The 19,229-nt window shown below is 56.8% G+C and overlaps 1 protein-coding gene across 2 annotated transcripts in view; it reads right to left on the reverse strand.

Moving 5' to 3' along the window:
• Positions 1 to 5,845: 5,845 nt before the first annotated feature.
• Positions 5,846 to 19,229, reverse strand: part of MVB12B (multivesicular body subunit 12B) — a 150,343-nt gene continuing 136,959 nt past the window's right edge. For both annotated transcript variants that reach the window (XM_053667714.1, XM_037159983.2), the window contains exon 10: positions 5,846 to 8,308. In XM_053667714.1, coding sequence (XP_053523689.1) covers positions 8,222 to 8,308 — 87 coding nt within the window. In that variant the 3' untranslated portion in view covers positions 5,846 to 8,221. The remainder of the gene's footprint in view (positions 8,309 to 19,229) is intronic.

Genomic DNA, 19,229 nt, shown 5'->3' on the forward strand with positions numbered 1-19,229 from the left:
GTTTGGGAGGACAGGCAAAGATTCTTAAACAAGGCACAGGAAGCACTACCCATCAAGGAAAAGACTGATAATCGGACTACATTTATGGGTAACTTTTAATGTAAAAATGAGTTTTTTTGAGGTATAGTTGAAATGTAACATGAGTTTCGGGCACACCACATAATGACTCGGTATTTGTGAGACATCACCACAGTGTGTGTGCATGACAGCTGTCGTTGGGCGCGGCAGTCCCCACGGGCGCACGGCAGGGTTACTTAACTATCGTCACCATGCCGTGAGTGCATCCCGATGATGGAACTATTTCATAACTGCAAGGTTGTGCCTTTTGACCCCCTTAATCCATTTTTGTCCCCCCACCCCACCCCACCTAGCAGCCACCAAGCTCTCCTATCTCTGAGACTTTTTAAAAATTACAGCTTAAAAAAAACCCCGTGTATAAGTGAGATCACACAGTATTTGTGTTTCTCTGTCTGACTTATTTCACTTGGCGTAATGCCCTAAGTCTCATCTACGTCATTGCAAACGGAAAGGTGTCCTTTTTTATGGCTGACCAATATTCTGCTGTGTGTTCTTTATCCACTTATCCATTGGTGGGTGCTCTGGGTGCCTCTGTATCTCCCCAACTGAACATAATGCCTCAATAAACAAAGGGGTGCGTAAACCTTTCTTTGTATTAGTGTTTTGTTTTTCTTCGGCTAAACATCCAAAGTGGAATTGCTGGCTCATACGGTGGTTCTGTATTTAGTTTTTTGAGGAAACGCCATACTGCACCAATGGATAGTCCCACCAACAGTGCACAAGGGTCCCTTTCCCACATCTTTGCCAACGTTTTTTATTTCTTGTCTTTTATTAACAGCCATTCTTCTAACAGGCGCGAGGTGGTAGCTCGCCGTGGTCTGATTTGCATTTCTCTGGTGATTCGTGATGCTGAGCATCTTTCCAAGTACCTGCCAGTCACCCGGATGTCTTCTCTGGGGAAATGTCTGCTTGGACCCGCTGCCCGTTTATCAATCAGACGTTGGTTCGTTTTGCTGTAGAGCTGTGTGGGCTCTTTATGTAATTTGGAGAGTCACACCTTATCAGACGTATGATTTGCAAATACTTCCTCCCGTTCTGCAGGTGGCTTTTTCCTTTGTTTAAATGCCCTTTGCTGCGCAGAAGCGTTTCTTTGGACGTCGTCCCACTTGTTTGCTTTTGCTTTTGGAGTCAGATCCAGAGACTCACTGCCAAGACCAAGGTCAAGGAGTTTACCACCTGTGTTTCCTTCTAGGAGTTTCACGGTTTCAGGTCTCACCTGGGAGTCTTCAACCCCCTTGGCATTTTCACGCTGGCACATGGTGTAACACGGTGGCCCAGTTTCATTCTTTTGCATGCGACTGTCCAGTTTTCCCAATACCATTTATTAAAAAAGACAGTCTTCACCCCCATTGGAAACTCTTGGGTCCTTTGTCATAAATTAATTGAACCATATATGCACGGGTTTATTTCTGGGCTCTCTATTCTGTCCCATTGATCTACGCGCCTGCTTCTTTGCTGGTACCACACATCACACACTTTTGGTTACTGTAGTTTGTAATGCAGTTTGAAACCCGGGAGCCTCCTACCTGCAGCTTCATTCTTTCTCAAGCTCGCTGCGGCTGTTCAGGGTCCTCTGTGGTTCCATACGGATTTTAGGGTTGTTTGTTCAGTTTCTGTGAAGAGTGCCATTGGAATTTTGAAGATTGAATTGAGTCTGTAGGTTGCTTTGGGTAGTACGGACTTTTTAACAATATTAACCCTCCCAGGATTAATTCTAACCGCCTATACGCATGAAATATCTTCCCATTTATTTTTGTCGCCTTCAATTTCTTTCATCAATGTCCCACGGTTTTCAGGGTACGGGCCTTTCACCTCCTTGCTTACATTTATTCCTAGGTATTTTACTCTTTTTGGTGTAAGTGAATTGTTTTCTTAACTTCTCTTTCTGACAGTTTATCATTAGTGTGCAGGAAAGCAAATGATTTTTGTACACTGAGTTTGTGTCCTGCAAGTTCCTCGACAAGGAAAAGCATTCTGGGCAGAGGGAATAGCATATACAAAGGCAAAGAAGCACAGAGGTTGGGGCTTGAGGAAGCGCATGTGAACGGGGAGGTCAAGGGGAGGCTCCACTCGGGTGGGAGCTGGGGTCAGACGCAGGCAGGCAGGCGTGGAAACCTGACTTGGACGTCAGTCAGCAGGTGCAGTCCTGTCCCACGGAGCTGGCTGGGTGGGGAAGGGATGACATGGGAAGACCCTGGGGGCTGGGGAATGGCTACATGGCAGCTGCTGTAAAACAGGTAAACAGTCTTGAGGGCCGGAACTAAAAAAAAAAAAAAAAAAGAGCATCAAGAAGAGAAAAGAGTGACTGAGTTTGAAAACAAATTTAGATGAGAGAACTGTCCTGCTGGCAATGGGGGTGACCACAGCTGGCTCCGGGTGGTGGCGTGGGTGGCTCTGGCAGAGCTGTTCCAGAGCAAAGCTGTTCCTGACAGGTAGCAGTCGGAAGGGGAGCCGTTCGGGGCTTGGGGGAAGATGGTACGTGCAGCTCGGGCTATGCCAAGGTCAAGGTGGAACATCCAAGTCACTGCTGGAACTGTATCACTGTGGGCCAGTGACAGAGGTAGGCACAGTGAGAGACATGGGCTGCTCCCAGCTGCCGGGAGGACGCAGAAGGGAGAGAGGGGCGAGGGTGGGGCGTGGGGGAGCTCAGAGTTTTAGGGGTGAGCCAGTTTGGGGAAAAGTGGGCAGAGCAGGGGGACAGGGAGGACAGATGTGGCTGGGGTGTGGACACGAGTGACACGGGCTAGACCATCATCAGCTCCACGGGGACAGGGATGTCGCCGTGAGTCCCCAGTGCCCGGCTCAAAGTCTGCACACAGAAGGCACTCACCCGCGTTGAAGGGCTAGATGAAGGATAAATGATGGGTCACGCACCTCACCGTCGGCCCTCCTATCACGGTGGCCGGTGGGGTGCTTTTCTATCTCCCCGGGAAGGTCTCCCAGCCCTCTGCCCCTGGTCCTGCCCTCCTCTGTAGCAGATGCCTCTCTAGGACCCAAACCTAGACCAGCTCCAGACATTCTGTGATCATATACTCCCCCTCCCACTTGGGCCAGAGAAACCAGGGGCAGAAGGGGGTCACCTGATCCAGGCCAGCCAATCAGAGTCTGCCCTGGTTCTCTTGCCTCTGAAAATTCTGAACCAAGAATGTGTGAACTTGGGTGGCTGTGTGTACATATGCATATGTGTGCCACGTATGCTGGTGTGCAGAGCACATGAGAGAGAGGGCATGTGTGAGTGAGAAGTAAGCAGACACCCAGGTAGTGGCAGATGAGGCGGGGGGGGGGCAAGACAGGAGGAATGGGTGCCGCTGGCTCCGGCCTCTCTGGGGCTCAGCTGGGTCCTGCTTTGGGCTCTGAGTGTCCTCTGGGTCTACCTACTAACCCTGCCTTGGCCTTGGCTGCTGTGTATGGACTTTGGTTTTCTTCCTGTCTGAAGGCCAGTGTGTGAGGTGCCTCTTCAGGGGATCCGAGCATCCGTCTGTCTGTCTGCCTTCCCGAGCGGTGCCCGAGGCTCCTTGCAAGCAGACCCTGGGCCCTGGGGGTCGGAGGCCACACTTGCACTTGCTCAGTGCCCCAGCACGTGCTCTGGACGGCCACTCAGAGCCCAGGCCCCAGAGAAAGGCCTGCGGGCCCTCGGGCCCTGCTCGGGCTAAGTGCCCCGTGAGTGTCCTTGTGCCGTCTGCGCAAGGGAGGCGCAGTCCCCATTCTGACAGGCACTGGGTCATCAGTGGAGGGCCACCAGGTCGGTAAGTAGCAGAGCCAGATTTTGAATCCACACTGAGTGTTCTTTGGGAGCTTCTCATGCAATTAATTCTCGGGGGGGCTTTTCTTTTTGGAGGCGCCCGTGGTTGGGGCCTGGGCCAGAGGCTCTGACACTCTGTGGGGACTCCTGTGGTCCTAGCAAGCTGAGACGGTGTGAGCTAAGGGCCACCCGGCCTCAACGGCGTCTGGCAGAAGTGGGGCTGGAGGCAGCGGCGGCTCAGCCCCAAAACGCAAAGGTCACCTGTGGAGGCGCGGTGCTCTGACAGCGAGGCCTGAACCGGCAGGTCCTCGCAGGAGCCCCTGCGTGTCCCGGGGCCCTGCGGCCCCCCGGGCGTTTGGGGTGGTGTCTCACAAGCAGGTGAGCAGTCCGGGGGCAGGATGGAAACCACACAGCTGTAGCCTCCTGCCAGCGGACCCCCTGAGCCCGCCCAGACATGGCTCCAGGGCCAGTGCAGACGAAAGAGCCCACATTCCTCACTGGTGACCTGCTGAAATGCACACACCGCACAGGCTTTTGTGGCAAGTGGGGCTTTTCTCCTTCAGGGGCATTCCTGGGGCTGGCCCCTCCGACTTCTGCCGCCTTGTGACCAGGCTGTCTACACCCTGTGGGGTGCGGCGGCCCCCTGGCTTTCTCAAGGAGGCCGGCAGGTCGGGGGTGGCGGCCCTCTGCTCCTTATGCCCGCGGCTGGCCTGGCCAGTGGGACAAGCTGGAGGCCTTGACAGACATTCTGGGGCGGCTTCAGAGACAGCAGCAGCCAGGGAAAGGTTAAAACAAACATTTATTTAACAAATTATATTAAGAAGACAGACAATCACACAGTGAAACTTCCCTTTGCCAAGTACAAGAGTCACCTCAAATAAATACTCACAGGAGGGACGTCGTTCCCACGGCCAGTGCGCAGTGGCTGTCGGAGGCCCCACTCGGCCACACGGCAGCGTGCGCCCTTGGCTGGGGGAACAGACCCCGTCTCTCTCTCGGCGGTGACAGCGGCAGCTGCCGCAGGGCCCCATCTACAACGCGAAGAAAGCTGGGCTGACCCAGGGGCACCAGGTGGCGGGAGCGTGGGCACTGGCCGCCTCCTCCGGGCCCCTGGGGGACAGGGGACAGTGAACCGAGTCGGGCGGGCGTGGCTTCTGTACACCCTGCAGGCACGCGGCTGCTTCGCTGAGGGCCCCCCGTTCTCAGAGGAGCTGCAGGCCGGGCCACTCCACAAACGGCCAATGACGACAGGGCGGCCAGCAGGCTCTCGCCCTGGGCTCAGCGCCCATGTCACGGTGCTCCGGCGATGCCAGCGTGACCGGCGGCGGCTGGGATGTGTTACTGGACCAGAAACTAAAAGGTCGCCGTGAGGCATGTGCTTAGGTTGGGAGGGCTGGCACCGCGACATCGGGTCCAAAAACTGCCTCTGCCACTCACCAGCCTTGTGCCCTTGGACAAGCCTCAGCTTCTCCACCTGGGACAAGGAGCAAATCACACCCACTTCAGGGTGTGTTTGGTTTTTAGGGGAATGACAGGAGAAAGATGTGCTTAAGCTGCCGGCCTCGTGCCCGGCATGGAGTGTGGGCACAGTGTGTGCTGGTTCTTGTCCCGCCCCCACCTTTCCTTTCAGAAGGACATGGGTAACCAGTCCCAACCAACCTCAGCAGCTCCTCGCCACCAACTGTGAGTCACCAACCAGCGAGGTGGGCAGACAGGTTGTGACCCTCCAACCCCAGGGGGGGGGGCAGGGGAGCTTGGGCAGCCTGGGAGCTAACCTGCTATTTCTTCCCACTGGTGGGGTGCTTGCCTCTCCCGGTGGGGGCGGCCACAGCTGAGGTCAGTTCTTGGACTAGGGGTTGGGAGACGGCCTTGCTGCAAACTTGCACGTGAGCCTGGAGCGGAGCACTTACCCCTTGTCGCCGCTTCCACGGCCTTTGGGGGGAGACTTTGAACTTTCAGAGAGAGGAGAAGGCAAGGGGGCACTGTGCTCTGCTTATTTTGGGGGGACAGAGGGCGCTGGGGGGCTGGGGGGCTGAGGGCAAGGCCGCTGCCCTTCCCTTTTCCACAAAACCCTTCCTTCCCTCCCCACCTGGCCAGACGGTTTGCAAAGTGCTCTCCCAGAGAGAAACAGGTCGTGCGGTCTGTGGGTGTGAGCCCGAGCCCCGCACCCCAGCCTACTGCTGCCCACGCACTTGCTCGACCTCCCCTACTGCTCCCACGGCAGAGAGACGGGGTTAGCAGCAGCCTAACAGCCGGCACACAGCCAACCTGCCCACACCGCGCCTCTGGCCTGGCTCAGGCCACGGCGACCTTCACAGCCAACACTGTTGTTACCTAGACTAGGTCTGTGAGGCTGTGGCGGTCTCCTGGCTCACCTGACTCCCCCTGGTGGACAACCTCCTCCTCTCACCGCTGGGCCCCACACTGTCGTATGCGAAGCTTCTCTGGCCCAGCAGAGCCGCCAAAGGGCCTGGCTGTCAGTCGAGGGGGGAGGGCTGCCCGAGTTACCAGAGAGAATCTCACAAGCAGGTGTGAGCAACCATCGAGGGATGGACACAGTGCATGATCCGGTGAGCTGGACGGAGGATCACGGCCCTGCCCCCGCTGGGCGGTATCTCTGGCTGTTGGCCTTTGAGTCACACAGGTCGCCTGGTTTTGAACCAGCCAAGCATCCAAAAAGGAGCAGCAGACACGTGTGTTCTGGGCCTCCAGGGGCTCCCTCGGGTCCCCAGAAACAACTAGCTTATTTCAGCGGGTGCAGCTGAGACCAGCTGGCCCTCTCCTGGTTAAGCACCAGTCCCAAAGGTCCTCAGCGGGCTGCTGTTCCCCATCCCCAAATCTCCCGGGCCCTGGCCAGTTCCACGAACTGTTTTCCTGCCGCCTTGCTGCGTGGGAGGCATGGGGAGGCCGGTCTCACCAGGGACGCCCTTAGGTTAATGCGCAGTAATCAGGAGGTGTCAACATGAACACCAAGGGGGTGACCAGGGTCAAGAGTTGAGGGGCTTGGAGGGGGCGGGGCTGACAGGTACATGAGGTATTTTTGCTCTGCCCTGCCACTTAGCTGGTGGCCACTCCCCAGACTGTTGGCTGTTCCCACTGTGACCCAGCAACCCAGCTAACCACGTGCCATCCCGGGGTGGCACCGCAGGTGGGAGGGGCCTGTCCCTGGCTGGGGCTCTCCTGTGCTACCTTCCTGGTGGGGGGACCTCACTGCTCTCCACCCCGCCCCCTCACACCAAACCTGTGCATAGCTCCGACCATCTGGTGACCTCCCCCCGCCCCGAGATGGGAGACACCAACAGCCAGACGAGGCAGGCCACCAGGGAAGGGCCCGAGCCCCCACACACAGCAGCAACCCCTGTTGTCATGGCAAATGTGTGTGGAGTTGAACTTGGCAGCTGGCACTGTGTCTACCGGCTGTGAGTGGCAGAAATGTTGGTGCTGGCCGCGGCTGGTGACCTGGATTGGACAGGCTTGTCAAAACCACCATCGTGAGGAGCACACACTGTCAGGACGTGGCCTGGCTCTGAGAAGCCAGGTGAGCACGCGCCCCGGTCCTCCTGGGCCGGGCGCTGGCTCACAGCACCGGGCAGAGCCGTTGGCACTGCTGATGGCACGTGGGTGCTGCAAAGACGAGCCCTTTGGGGGAAGTGGGTGTGAAGTGGGTGAGCCCAGTGAACTGAGCAGCGAGCGCCGGGTACTCGGGCTTCCTGCCCGGAGAGCAAGTCCTGTCGGTGCCGGCAGCTGGGGCCTGCCGCCCCCTGGCCCCAGGACGTCCAGTGTGTGAGTCCCGTCGCAAGTCTGAGCACAGCACGTCCACAGTGGGGCAGGGGATGGGTGTGGGTCCACCCGGGCCACTGGCCTCCTCCCCCTCCTGTGCTCATTCCTGGGGCTGCCGTGGACGCTGCGAGCACTCGAGGCTGTGGGCACGAGGGGCCTGCTCCACGGCAGCCGGGGTCCAGGTGGTGAGGGCTCCCTGGAGGGTCTGTGCAAAGCTGCCCCTGGCTCAGGGCTTCCAGGAGGACGGCAATGGCTTAGTGGCAGGTGACGGGAGTGAAGGGAGCTGGTGGTGTCACTGGGCACCCCGGGCACCTGTCCAGGCCCTCGGGTGACTCCTGTGCAGGCAGGTTGTTCGGAGGATGGCCGCTCATCACGCACACATGTTAGGAGCTGCTGGTCACTACCAGCGCATGGGTTAGTCGAGGTCATGACCCACAGCCCGGGGAAGATAGGGTGTCGCTTCAGGCCAGCTGATGACCCAGAGACAGAGGCGCTCAGCTGCCCACAGTCTTCCAGACGAGCCCCCGAGGGGGCAGCGTGAAGGGCGGGCAGGAGGGAGCAGAGGTGGGGCGCTCAGTAGTCGGGCCAACGCATCTTCTCCCCGCAGGCGGTGGCGGGCCCTCAGGACTGGGGCGCCTGCTGGCAGCGCGTGGGGCTGGGCGGGAGCCGGGCGGCGGCGCTCTGCTCCGTGCGGAAGCTGTACTCGTACTGTGGGGGGCGGGCAGAGAAGCACAGTCAGTGCGCGGGACACCTGGGGGCCGCGTGGGGGGGGTCTTGATCGCAACTCGCCGAGCCCCCACCTGTGCACGCAGACTGGGCGTGTGAATTGAGTGCATGCACGAGCGAGCGTGTGCAGACACACCCCTGGTGCTGCAGCTGCCTGGCTGGTTCGTGGTGACTGGGACCTTTCACAGACCCCACCCCCACTCCCCACGGGGTAAGACCTCAGCACCAGTGGCACCCAAAGCCACGACACCAGCGGCAAACACACGTGGGCAGCACCCTCCTGCCTCCCACCGGTCCCTGTCCTACTGGGGGAGGAGCCGCACACTGGGGAGGGGCAGACCTGGGACTCCATCCCAAACCTGACTGAAGGCCGGTGGCAGCCACCAGGCTCAGGGGACCCCTGGCCTGCTGCTCTGCTCAAGGGCCTCCTGAGCATGCTGATGACACTCACTCTGGGTGACACCCCCACCCACGCTTTCCTCACTGAGGTCCACAGCCACTCCCTGCAGGGAACCGGTGAGGACCTGAGGCTCCCTGAGGGCAGCGCCTCACAGGCCACCCCGCCTGAGCCACCTGCCCTGAAAGAGCTCAGCTCTCCAGCTTCAAGGCCAGGCTCACCTGGCAGACCCTGGGTCACAGACACACGGACACACATAGAGGCAGGTTCTGAGTGCTGGGAGCTCATCGAAGGGGCGGTGCCTTTATGGTGGAGGCTGGGGACCTGAGGTTCATCTCTAAGGCCAGGTGGGATCGCAATGTCTCCATGCCAAGCAGGGCATGACGGGCAGAAGGGGGGCAGGTAAGGAGTGCCCGCTGGGCAGAAATGGGCTGGTGGGGGCTGGGCTGGGGGAAGAGCCTGGAACACGACAGGGAAGCAGCCATGTGGTCCCGTGGGTTTTGGGAATGAGGAGCTTAAGTTAGATCACTGGTTGTCAAACATTTAAAATATCTGAAATCTTTTTAGCAGGCAGAATTGTCAAAAAAGGTCCCCCCTACTCAAATCAGCCAAGCGGAGCTGCTTGGTTGGACCTGGCCACCACCCAAAGCCACCTCCTCCGGGACACGGTGTGGGGGCTGGTAGAAGACTCTGGGAGCCACAGCAGTAGGGGCATCTACTGCAGGGGGCGCTGAAAACGCCCCCCCCCCCGCCACGGGCTCCAAATGCCCCGTGCCCTCCTCCTGCGGCCTGTTGGCAAAGCCTGCCCAGCCCCCCTCCCCACCGTGGGCTGCCTTCGGCCAGGAGGGGCCACGCTGAACAAGGAGAATGGCTAAAAGTTGAGGGTTTCAGGTTTAATTGTGTCCCTAACCCCCCTGCCTGACAGTCCCACAGGAGCAATGCAGGACAGACAGACAGACACAGATCTGAGCTGGGGATGGGCAAGGCCTAGGCGGATCCTGTCCCTGTGTGAACAGTGGAGGTGAGCAGCCTCGAGTGGCCCCTGGAGCCACAGGCCCCAGTGACGCTCAAGACAGGACTGTGGTCCCTACAAACTGCCTCTGTCTCCAGAAGGGGTGGGAAGCGGAGGAGCTGCTGCTGCAGGTGAACCTCAGTGACCCCGCCTTAGAAGAAGTGGGGTCGCGCAGACAAGCGACAGGTGATGGCACGGATGTGTGAGAAGGGGACCCGTGCACACTGCTGGTGGGGCTGTAAATGGGCTCAGCTGCTGAGACGGGCAGCACGGACCCTTAAACCGTCAGCACCGGAGCTGCCACGCGACCCAGCAGCTCCAATGCTGCATTTTCCTCAAAGGCAAGGAGAACAGGGGCTGGGAGAGGCGTGCGCACCCCGGTGCTCACGGCAGCACCATTCATTGGCCCAGAGAGAGAGAGACCACCGACCGCCCCCCGGCAGGTGAGTGGGTAAAGAAAGAGTGGGACCTACACATGGTGGAGTGAGTGTTATTCAGCTGTAAGATTAACAAAATCCTGCCGTTTGTGGCAACGTTATGCTAAATAAAATAAGTCAGATAGAGGAAGAAAAGCACCATATGATCTCACTTATATGTGGAATCTAAAAAAAAAAAAAAGACACAGAAAGCTCCCAGTGAGCTCACAGGAACAGGGGACAGGTTGGCGGTCACCAGAGGCAGGGTTGGGGCTGGGTGGGTCCGTGGGTGATGAGGGTCAAAGCCCGAACTCCCAGTGAAAATAAGTCATGGGGACGCGATACAGAGCTCATCATAGGCAATTACACCGCACTGCATATTTGAAAGTTGCTAAAAGTAAATCTTAAAACTTCTCATCACAGGAAAAAAAACTGTAACTGTAGTGACAGATGTTAACTACACTGATCATTTTGTAATGTATACAAATAATGAATATATTGTACCTCTGAAATGAAAATAATGTCAATTATACCTCAATTAAAAATTGGGGTCACAAGGAGGTTCGGCGGGGTGAGGGCCCGCCAAGCCCCGACCCAAGGCAAATGCTTACTGCACACCTGTTGGCCACTTGGGACAATCACAGCAGCACCCAGCCAGTCACTCTTTTACTCTCTGGCGACCAGGGCCCAGGCCAGGGTCTGGGGATTTCAGCTTCCAAGTGGCTGGCAAACCAGTGTGGCTCTGGAAGCCTCAGACTTGGGCAAAGCCCGGGACAATACCGCCACCTTGTGGCTGCTTCGGTGCATCACAGCAGGAAGCAGTTCCCTCATTGGATTCCTGGGCACCCACTCACTACATCCACCCAGCACAGGGGCCAGGGGAGAGCTGCACGAGGTGGTAAGGGAGAGATGTGGGCACGACCCATTAACCCAATGAGCAACACGGGAGGGAGAGGAAGCTGGGTGGGAGAACATGAGAATGTTTCAGCCTGTGGCTGAGGGTGGTCCCCAAGGAGCACGTGGGGTGGGGGAGCCACTCAGCTGGGAAACACGGACCCAGAGAATAAGGGATGGTCATTGGAGGCACTTTCGGTCAGGCTAGCTGGCCTTACAGGTGTGGCGATGTTTCAAGAAATGCCCACAAGGCATTGGGCCTGGCACTTGGGATGAGCGCCCAGAGACTGGGGGTGGGCCAGGAGGAGGCTGGGGGCTTCCCTCCGGCTGCTCTGAGACCAGCCTGGGAGACCCTGCCTGGAGCAGTGGAGAGGCGAGACTCCTCTCAAATGAGGGAGCAGCCCGTGCCAGGTGCCCAGACCCCTGGGCCGTGGCCCCTCCCCTCTGGGAGGCTTCGGGGGACCCGCTGTGCCAGGCTCCAGGGCAGTGGGGCAAATATGGGCAGTCGGGCTGCCTGGAGTTGCTGCGAGCTGGTGGGCACAGAGCCCATCAAAAGAGCTGGAGGCGGCAGCTCCCAGCTGTCTGCAGCCAGGGGCCTGGGCCCTCTGTGGCTGGGAGAGCTGGCAGGAGTGGCCCCAGTGAAGGGCGCTACAGCTTTCTGGGTGTCAGGGTGGGTGGTGGGGCGGGGGCGGGGGACAGGACATTTCCCAGCCTGGGCACGCAAGTGCTGACCAGGGCTTAGTGGGGAGTCCTGAGGCCAGTCTTTGTGGCAGAGCAGGGACAGGGTCCCTAGGAGGGGGGCACAGATGAGCCTCTGAGGACAAACAGCTGAACTCCTGTGTCTCTGTGTTTGGGGGTGGGGTGGGGGGAGGCAGGGGAAGAGTACACACAGCCTCTTCCTGACTCACAGCCCAAGTACACGGCCGCCCCCTCCGGAGCCCCAGGGATCTGGGCACAGAGCACAGACTGCTGTCCCCGCCCCCACCCCTGCCCTTGAGATTTTCCCCTTTTTAGGTTGCACTGGCTGGAGAAAAGGGTGGCTCCCCCCTCTTGTTTTCACTAACTCCCCAAATGAAATTTCAACATATGTCCCCTGACATAATCCCCCTTAGGCTGCAGATAACCCTTCCCACAGACGCTGTCCTCTGCCGGGGATTGCTGGCCCCCAAGTGTTTGCCCAAGAGACTAGGGCCGCCTCTGGAAGCCCTTTCACTCCCTTGGGCAAACAGCGAGTACCTTTGAAGGCGGATTTGGGCCCAGATCTGTTTACGCAAGACATTAGTCTCCCGCATAAGGGAAGCCTGCACTCGAGTACAAACAGCAAATCCTTTTTGAATTAAAAAAATTTTCAATTAAAAAGAATTTGGGTTTGCAGAGCCAAGCCCCTTGAGCGGCGTCAGGCCTTGGCGCCCTCTGGTGGGCATAGGCCGCCATCACAGGAGCATCAGAAGCTGCTGAGGCATCGCAGGGAAAGAGACATCACTGTCAGGGCTCGGGCTGGGGCTCTTTCCCTGGGGCCTGGGGCCTGGAGGTGGGTGCTCAGGCCTGGAGACCCTGCAACTGATGCCCTGAAACTGACACACCCGATCTTTTGAGCCAGGGAGCACAGGTCCCAACTTCCAAAAGCCTTTTCTCACAGCGAAGCTAGAGTCCTGGCAGTGGGAGGTGCTGCCCACAGCTTCCAACGGCACCTTTGAGGCTGAGTCACTTTATTGCCCAGCCTCACTGGAAAAACGGTGGCAACCAACACCGCCCACCCACAACCTGCCACCCGAACCACCCACAAAGGTGTCATGAGTTTCACCTAAGAAAACTCACGTGAAAGCACCTGAGAGGGAAAACACCAGTCCTCCTGAGCATCAGACCCAAGGATTTCAACCAAAGCCAGGGGTGCCTGGCCCTGCCCAGGGTGGGGCAGACGGCAGCACTCGCCTGAAAACGTTTACCAGACATGACAGAAAGAGGCGAGCACAGACCCCCTTCCCTCCCTGGCCCAGTGGCGATCAAACCAGTCGGAGTGCTCCCCGTGAGAAAGGGCGACGGGGTTCTCAGACGTGCGAGCTGTGGCCTGGGGAGTTCTTGCCTGTCACGAGGTTGCAGACTGAGCCAAGGAGGGCCAAAGGGGTGGCCGGGGCCAGTGCAGCTCTGGCCCAGCAACTGGCATCAGTAGGCTCCTGCGTCCACTTCTTCATATGGGTGCACGTGGGGTAAAACAGACTAGATGGACGCTTCAGTGAGTGACAGAGGGCCCTGGAAGGCTGCGGCCAGGTGAGGACAGGTGCGGGGAAGTGAAGGGGCAAGACTCAGGTCAAGGAGAGGTGTCTGATTCAGGGGTGGACCCCGCTGAGGGGTGTGCGCCAGCAGGCTGGGAGGGTCCCTGCACAGTCAGAGGGAGGTGGGTGAGGTACTGTTCGTTCCACGCAGGTGAGCCGACCAGGGCTCAGAGTGACCTGACCGAGGCCGCCAGCGCTCCGGATGCGCCTCTCACCGCCACAGCCGGCAAGGATGCTCTGACCAGTGCCCAGTGACCGCCCTGCCCACACCTGCCTTGGCCCCAGAGCAGGCCATGACTCCTGCTAGTCTGGCCCCCCACCCCCTGCAGGTCAGTCCCTCTGGGCATTTCAGATATGGGCAGCTCCCTCGCCTCACTCAGGGCAGTGTCCTGCCACCTGTCTTCAGAAGCCTGGCTGCTGGGACTCAGCCCCCAGGGCAGGGAAGAGGCAGGCGGCAGTGGGAGAAGCCGTCTGGGCAGAGCCCTGGGCCCTGCAGTGCAGCCTCCCCTGGGCTGCTAGCTCGTTCCCCTGTGGCAGTCCTGTGCGTACCTGACTGCGGCTTCACAGAGACACCTGAAAAACCGGGAAAGGGGGATGCGTCGGAGGGGCTAGAACTCCCCCGAGCTGGGGAGAACACCTTCAACTTCCTCACTTGGTGAGAATAGGCCTGGAGCTCAAGGCTCATGGATCACTATAGCCTCTAACCCAGTCAGTGGTCACTAACAAGGTGACGGGGTGGCAGGAGCTGCCTGATCCTGAGTGAGAGGGTCAGGGACAATTCCTCACGCCCTGTGAAGCTGGTACTGTTCTTTCCACGCAGGTGAGCCAGCCAGGGCTCAGAGTGACCTGACCGAGGCCACCAGCGCTCCGGATGCAGCTGGGAGGTGCCTCTCACCACCACAGCGGGCAAGGATGCTCTGGCTGGTGCCACAGCCGCCCACATGGGGACCCTCGCCCCTGCAGACCTTCGGAGAAGCTGCTTCTGTTTCTGAGCTGGCTCTCCCCTTTGGGTCCAGGAGCTCCGATCTCAGAGCAGCAAACCTGGAGTCAGGAGCCCAGGGCTCTGCTGGGTCGCCCTAAGTGAGGGGTGGGACAAGGGCTCGCCAAGGCCCACCTGCTCAAGGAGCAGGACCCACATCTTTAGGAGCCCAGCACCGACCGACCCCAGAAGCAGCTGCTGCTCCAACACCCCGCCACCCACCAGCACAGCTCTGCCTCCTTCTACATCATCGGGGCATCCAGGTCACCTCCTGCATCCCCCCCAGTCACCAGCTTCCCTGTCCTCAGCTGGGACTCCCCAGAGGGACAGTGGCACCTGCTGCCCTGCTCTCGGGGCACCCTCAGCTCACAAGGCACTTCCTACTGGCGTGTGGACGGAGCGGGAAAGTGACTTCTGTGTCCCCACCCTGTGGCAGAGCCCCAGCCCCCTCCCCCCTGGAGCAGGTGGAAATGACTCCAGCAGAAACCTTGTCCCACGCGTGGTTTCTAAGACCTCCCTGCCAAGCACTTTTCCTCAGTGTGGCGGGGCCAGACCCGCCTTTGTGCCGCGCCTCAGGTTGTCCCCTCGCGGACACGCTTCCTCCCTCAAGCACCTAAGCCCTGCTTGTCCTCCGAGGCCTAGCTAAAGGGGCTTTTGTTCTGGGAAGTGGTCTCGCCTCCCCCAGAGCACCTTCAGGTACAGTACTGAGAAAGGGTTGGCCATTTCTGCCATTCCACAGCCTGGCAGAGACTGTGGCCCAGAAGAGATGGATGGATGAACAAATGAGTGGATCAGTGGATGGATGGGTGGGTGGGTGGATGGATAGGCAGGCAGATGGATGGATGGATGGATGGATGGATGGATGGATAGGCGGGCGGATGGATGGGTGAATGAAGGGAAAGGTCAAGCTCAGTGCGAAGGGGAGCAGGCAGCTGAGGCAGGGAGTCAGCGCATGGGCAGGTGGGCGGGCGGGCAGGCAGCCACTCTCGAATCCAATCTCTGTGGAGGCGGCAGTGAGTCGGTGCGGCCCTGGGCACCCTGAACTCTCACGGCCCCTGCAGCGCGAAGGTGTGCTGGCCCCCACCCCGTGCCACTTAAGTCGTGCAGGTAGCTCTGGGCCCAGGGCTGGTCCACAGCATCCCTGTGAACGGTGAACTTGGGAGTCCAGCCATGCTTTGTGTTTGTAGCTTGACACACAGACCACGTACAAATGGGAGGTTTGCACTCTGTTGGCCTGTGTGGTATTGAAAATCAGTTACAGACACTGAAAAGTTTAGAGACTTTGTATAGAAACAAAGGGGCCACGGCAATTCCGGACCTTCCTTCCTGCACAGCAACTCCAGGCCCTGTGTGGTTAAATGGAGCTGCTTCCTGTGCAGGGGCACGTGCTCTCTGCTTTGCCACAGTCCCCACTACTCCCTATAACCTGCCTGACCAGGCAGGGTGTCAGGTGCCACCGCTGTGATTATCTATTTTTTATCACTGTGAGCACATGGGGCGATGGAGACAAAGTAAGCAAGAAAGTGAAAGATGCCACACCCATAACCCCTGGAAGTAGGAAAATGAAAGACTGACGGGGCCATCTCTTTAAGGAAAATGGGGAAGGCACATTTGTGGGGGAACTGAAGACTGCTGTGTGATTAACTAGGACACAAAAGGCATCTTGCTGGCCCTGGCCCCTCCCATGGGGCTGGGCTGGCGGCCCAGCAGGCACCTGGGTGTGTAGCTTGTCTGCTCTGTGTGAGGATCAGGCAGGTCTGGGGACCCACGGTGCTGCGGCTGCTAAATAAACACCAGTACCTATCACCTAAAAACCAGATACTTGTGTTTTTCCTCTCCTAGATTATTTGCGGAAGCTATTTAAGATAATACAGCTTCCTGGCACTGATTTCCTGGTGGAAGGGGGGACTCTTGGGAAAGGAGCCTGCCTCATCTTCCTCTTGTCTGCAGGCTCATTTCTGACCCATGTGCCAGTCTCCTTCTAAGAGTTCAGTTTGCGGTGGGGGAAAAATGGACACGCGGATGGGCGGGGCATCACCTTAAGACTTGGGAGATGAAAGCCCTGGAAACCAAAATAATACAAACATCCTCTTAGGAAAGACTTGCCTAAGGCCAGAGACTCACCTTGACTTCAGTTTTGCACAGAGCAGACACACAACTCCGGATGGTATCGGGGCAGGTGGTCCTGCCTGCCCGACGTCATCCCTGCCTCAGCCTCACCCCCACGGGCCCAGCCCCATTCCCTCATTTATGCGACAAATGCCCGGGGCTGCTGCTCCGCGGACACTGCTGCCCACAGAACCGAAAAGGCAGGTCGGGCGGGGGGGGGGGGCGGTCTGAGACTCTCGAAATTAGGCAGTCTATCAATATAATCCACCGTATTAATGTGCCCATGGAGAGAAAATATGATCATCTCAATAGGTGGTTAAAATACACTTATCAAAAGCCACCATTCATTTCTGATAAAAACATTTAGGAAAACAAAAATAGATGGCTAACTCCTTAACATGTTGAAAAAAATAAAGAGACACATCCATACACATGACAAGCCAAAATGTACCATTACGGACTAATACTGAGATGAGAAACTTCCATGAAAAGCATGAATTGGACCTGGAGGCCCGGTGACCCGAATGTGCCGACCAGGCGAAGGCGCCAGGACGAGGGACAGACGCTCGGGCGGAGGAGGCCGGGGCCAGGGTGCGCAGGCCTGCGGCACCGGAGAAAAGCGACGGAAAAACCGTCAGTGAGAGGCTGACTCCGGAAACACAGCGCAAAAGCCAACAGTCTCTTGCTACATAAATGACAGAAAATATAATAGAAGAAAAGAGCCCACTTACAAGGGCCACAGACACATAAAACGCCGAGGAATAACCTAAAAGAAACGTGCAGGATCTCTGCAGAGAGCCCGTCCTACTCTGCGGAGTGACGCAAGCAGAGCCCCGAACTCAGACCCTCCGTCGATAACGCCAGTGCGTCCCCTGCTGTCCGTATGCCGCTCCACACCGTTACAATAAACACCGAAAGTGGGGTTCTGGGAACCCCTCCACCCTGAAATGATCCCGAAGTTTAGCTGGAAGACTAGTCATGTAAATATAACTAGAAAAATTCTGGGGGAAAAGAATGAACCCTATCGTGTGTTAAGGGTTATTATAAAGCTGTAAGGTTCAAGACAGTGTGGCAACGGATTAAAAACAAGCCAAGAAAAATGCGCATTAATCTACTTACACAGGGGACTACACAGCCACGCGCCACCGAACAACCGCAGCAGCTGCGAGAACCCCGCTGCCCGGCGCCCTCGCTGAGCGACAGCGGAGCACGGAGGCCACCTGGGGGGCGCACCGAGGCTGCGCGGCCCAGCCCGCTGTGCTCAAGCCACACACCTGCGCAACGCGTGGCCGTGCAGAACGACGTGAGCTTAAATCAAACGCACGAGGAAATGATGCAATCAAGAGGTACGAGGCTGTTGCCATGATAACACAGTTGTTTTACAGAAAGCGGTCTTCTGTAAGTAGAAATAATACACTTAAAAAATCATATGTAAACACATAAACTAGTAACTTATTTACTATTAAGTCCTATGTATTCTATGTAATTATATCTACTATATTTGTGTACGACCGGCAGCACAACAGGTGTGTTTGCACCAGCATCACTATAAACACGTGGGTAGCACGTTGCGTAATGACGTCAGCGCAGCTATAACGTCACTACGTGATAGGGATTTTTCAGTCCTCCTACAATCTATGGGGGCCCTGTGGTATATATGGTCCACTGTCGTCTCAAACTTTGTTATGTGGCCGTGACTGTATTTGATAAAGGTAGTACGTAAAATTTACTGCAGAAAGTAATTAATGTTAAGAAAACTGGCTAACATTTTAGGATAAACCAAATACAGTTCTAGTTCTCACCTTCTAGTAAATTTCACATGGATTAAGTAGTTGAAAAGAATTTAATACTTTTAATATGTTAAAATACAAAAGGGCAGGAGAAAATAAAAGCGAATATTTTAATAATCTAAGTATGATCTGAAGCCAAACAAACAAAACTGCCCATGCAAATATTTAGTGGAACACGTCATCAACAAGGCGATTAGACGCTGGTGTGTGTGTAGGTGTGAACACAGAAGGGAGAGATGGTTGTTATAAAGAGTATAAAGAACTCTTTAAAAATGAGTGAAAAAAGCTAAAGAAGAGAAAAAATTAGGCAAAGGGTACAAACAAAAGACACTCATCAAAGAAATACAAACAGCCAATAAACACATGAAAAGATGTTCACCTTTAAATCTCAGGGAAGCTTAGCCAACAGGAGGACGAGGGAAACAGGAGCCCTCTCATGCTGAAGGTGGGGTGTTCTGTGGGCACACCTTTCTTAAAAAAAAGGCAAAATGCTAACATATACTTTTCTAAAGAAAGGCCCAGGGGAGCGAAGACACATGTAACAAGGAAATATATTGCAGCTGTGTAATAGCGAATAATTGGAACAACTCAAAAGCCAATCAATAGTGGATTGCTTGAATAAATCATGGTGCGCTCATCAGAGGAAAGGACGCGCAGTCACCGGTGGGAAGGAGGCGGATCTGCGCAGAGTGACTCCGGAGGGCGGGCACGATGCACGGTAGGTATGGAAGCAAGGCGTGCGTAGTTGTGCACTGTGAGCCTTGTGCTGTTCAGATGTGTGTGTGTGTCCCAGGAGGGGGCTGTGGGGAACGTCATGTGTCTGAAATGTCTTCATTTTTATCAACGTGCACACCTTTGAACCCGGGGAAAACACTAAATACTGAAAATTGATTTTGATTGGCAGGGTAGCTGCTTAAGATGATAAACTGCCCAAGAGATCTACCAGAATTTACGGGCAGAGAGCTAATCTTGCCTGGGCAGCAAAGCGGCAGCTCCCAAGCTGCGGGCCGGCTCCTGGAGGGGTGGTCCCCAA

The sequence above is a fragment of the Artibeus jamaicensis genome, unplaced genomic scaffold (assembly GCF_021234435.1).
Source record: "Artibeus jamaicensis isolate MK-2021 breed Jamaican fruit bat unplaced genomic scaffold, CSHL_Jam_final contig_471, whole genome shotgun sequence".
NCBI classification, from domain to species: domain Eukaryota; kingdom Metazoa; phylum Chordata; class Mammalia; order Chiroptera; family Phyllostomidae; genus Artibeus; species Artibeus jamaicensis.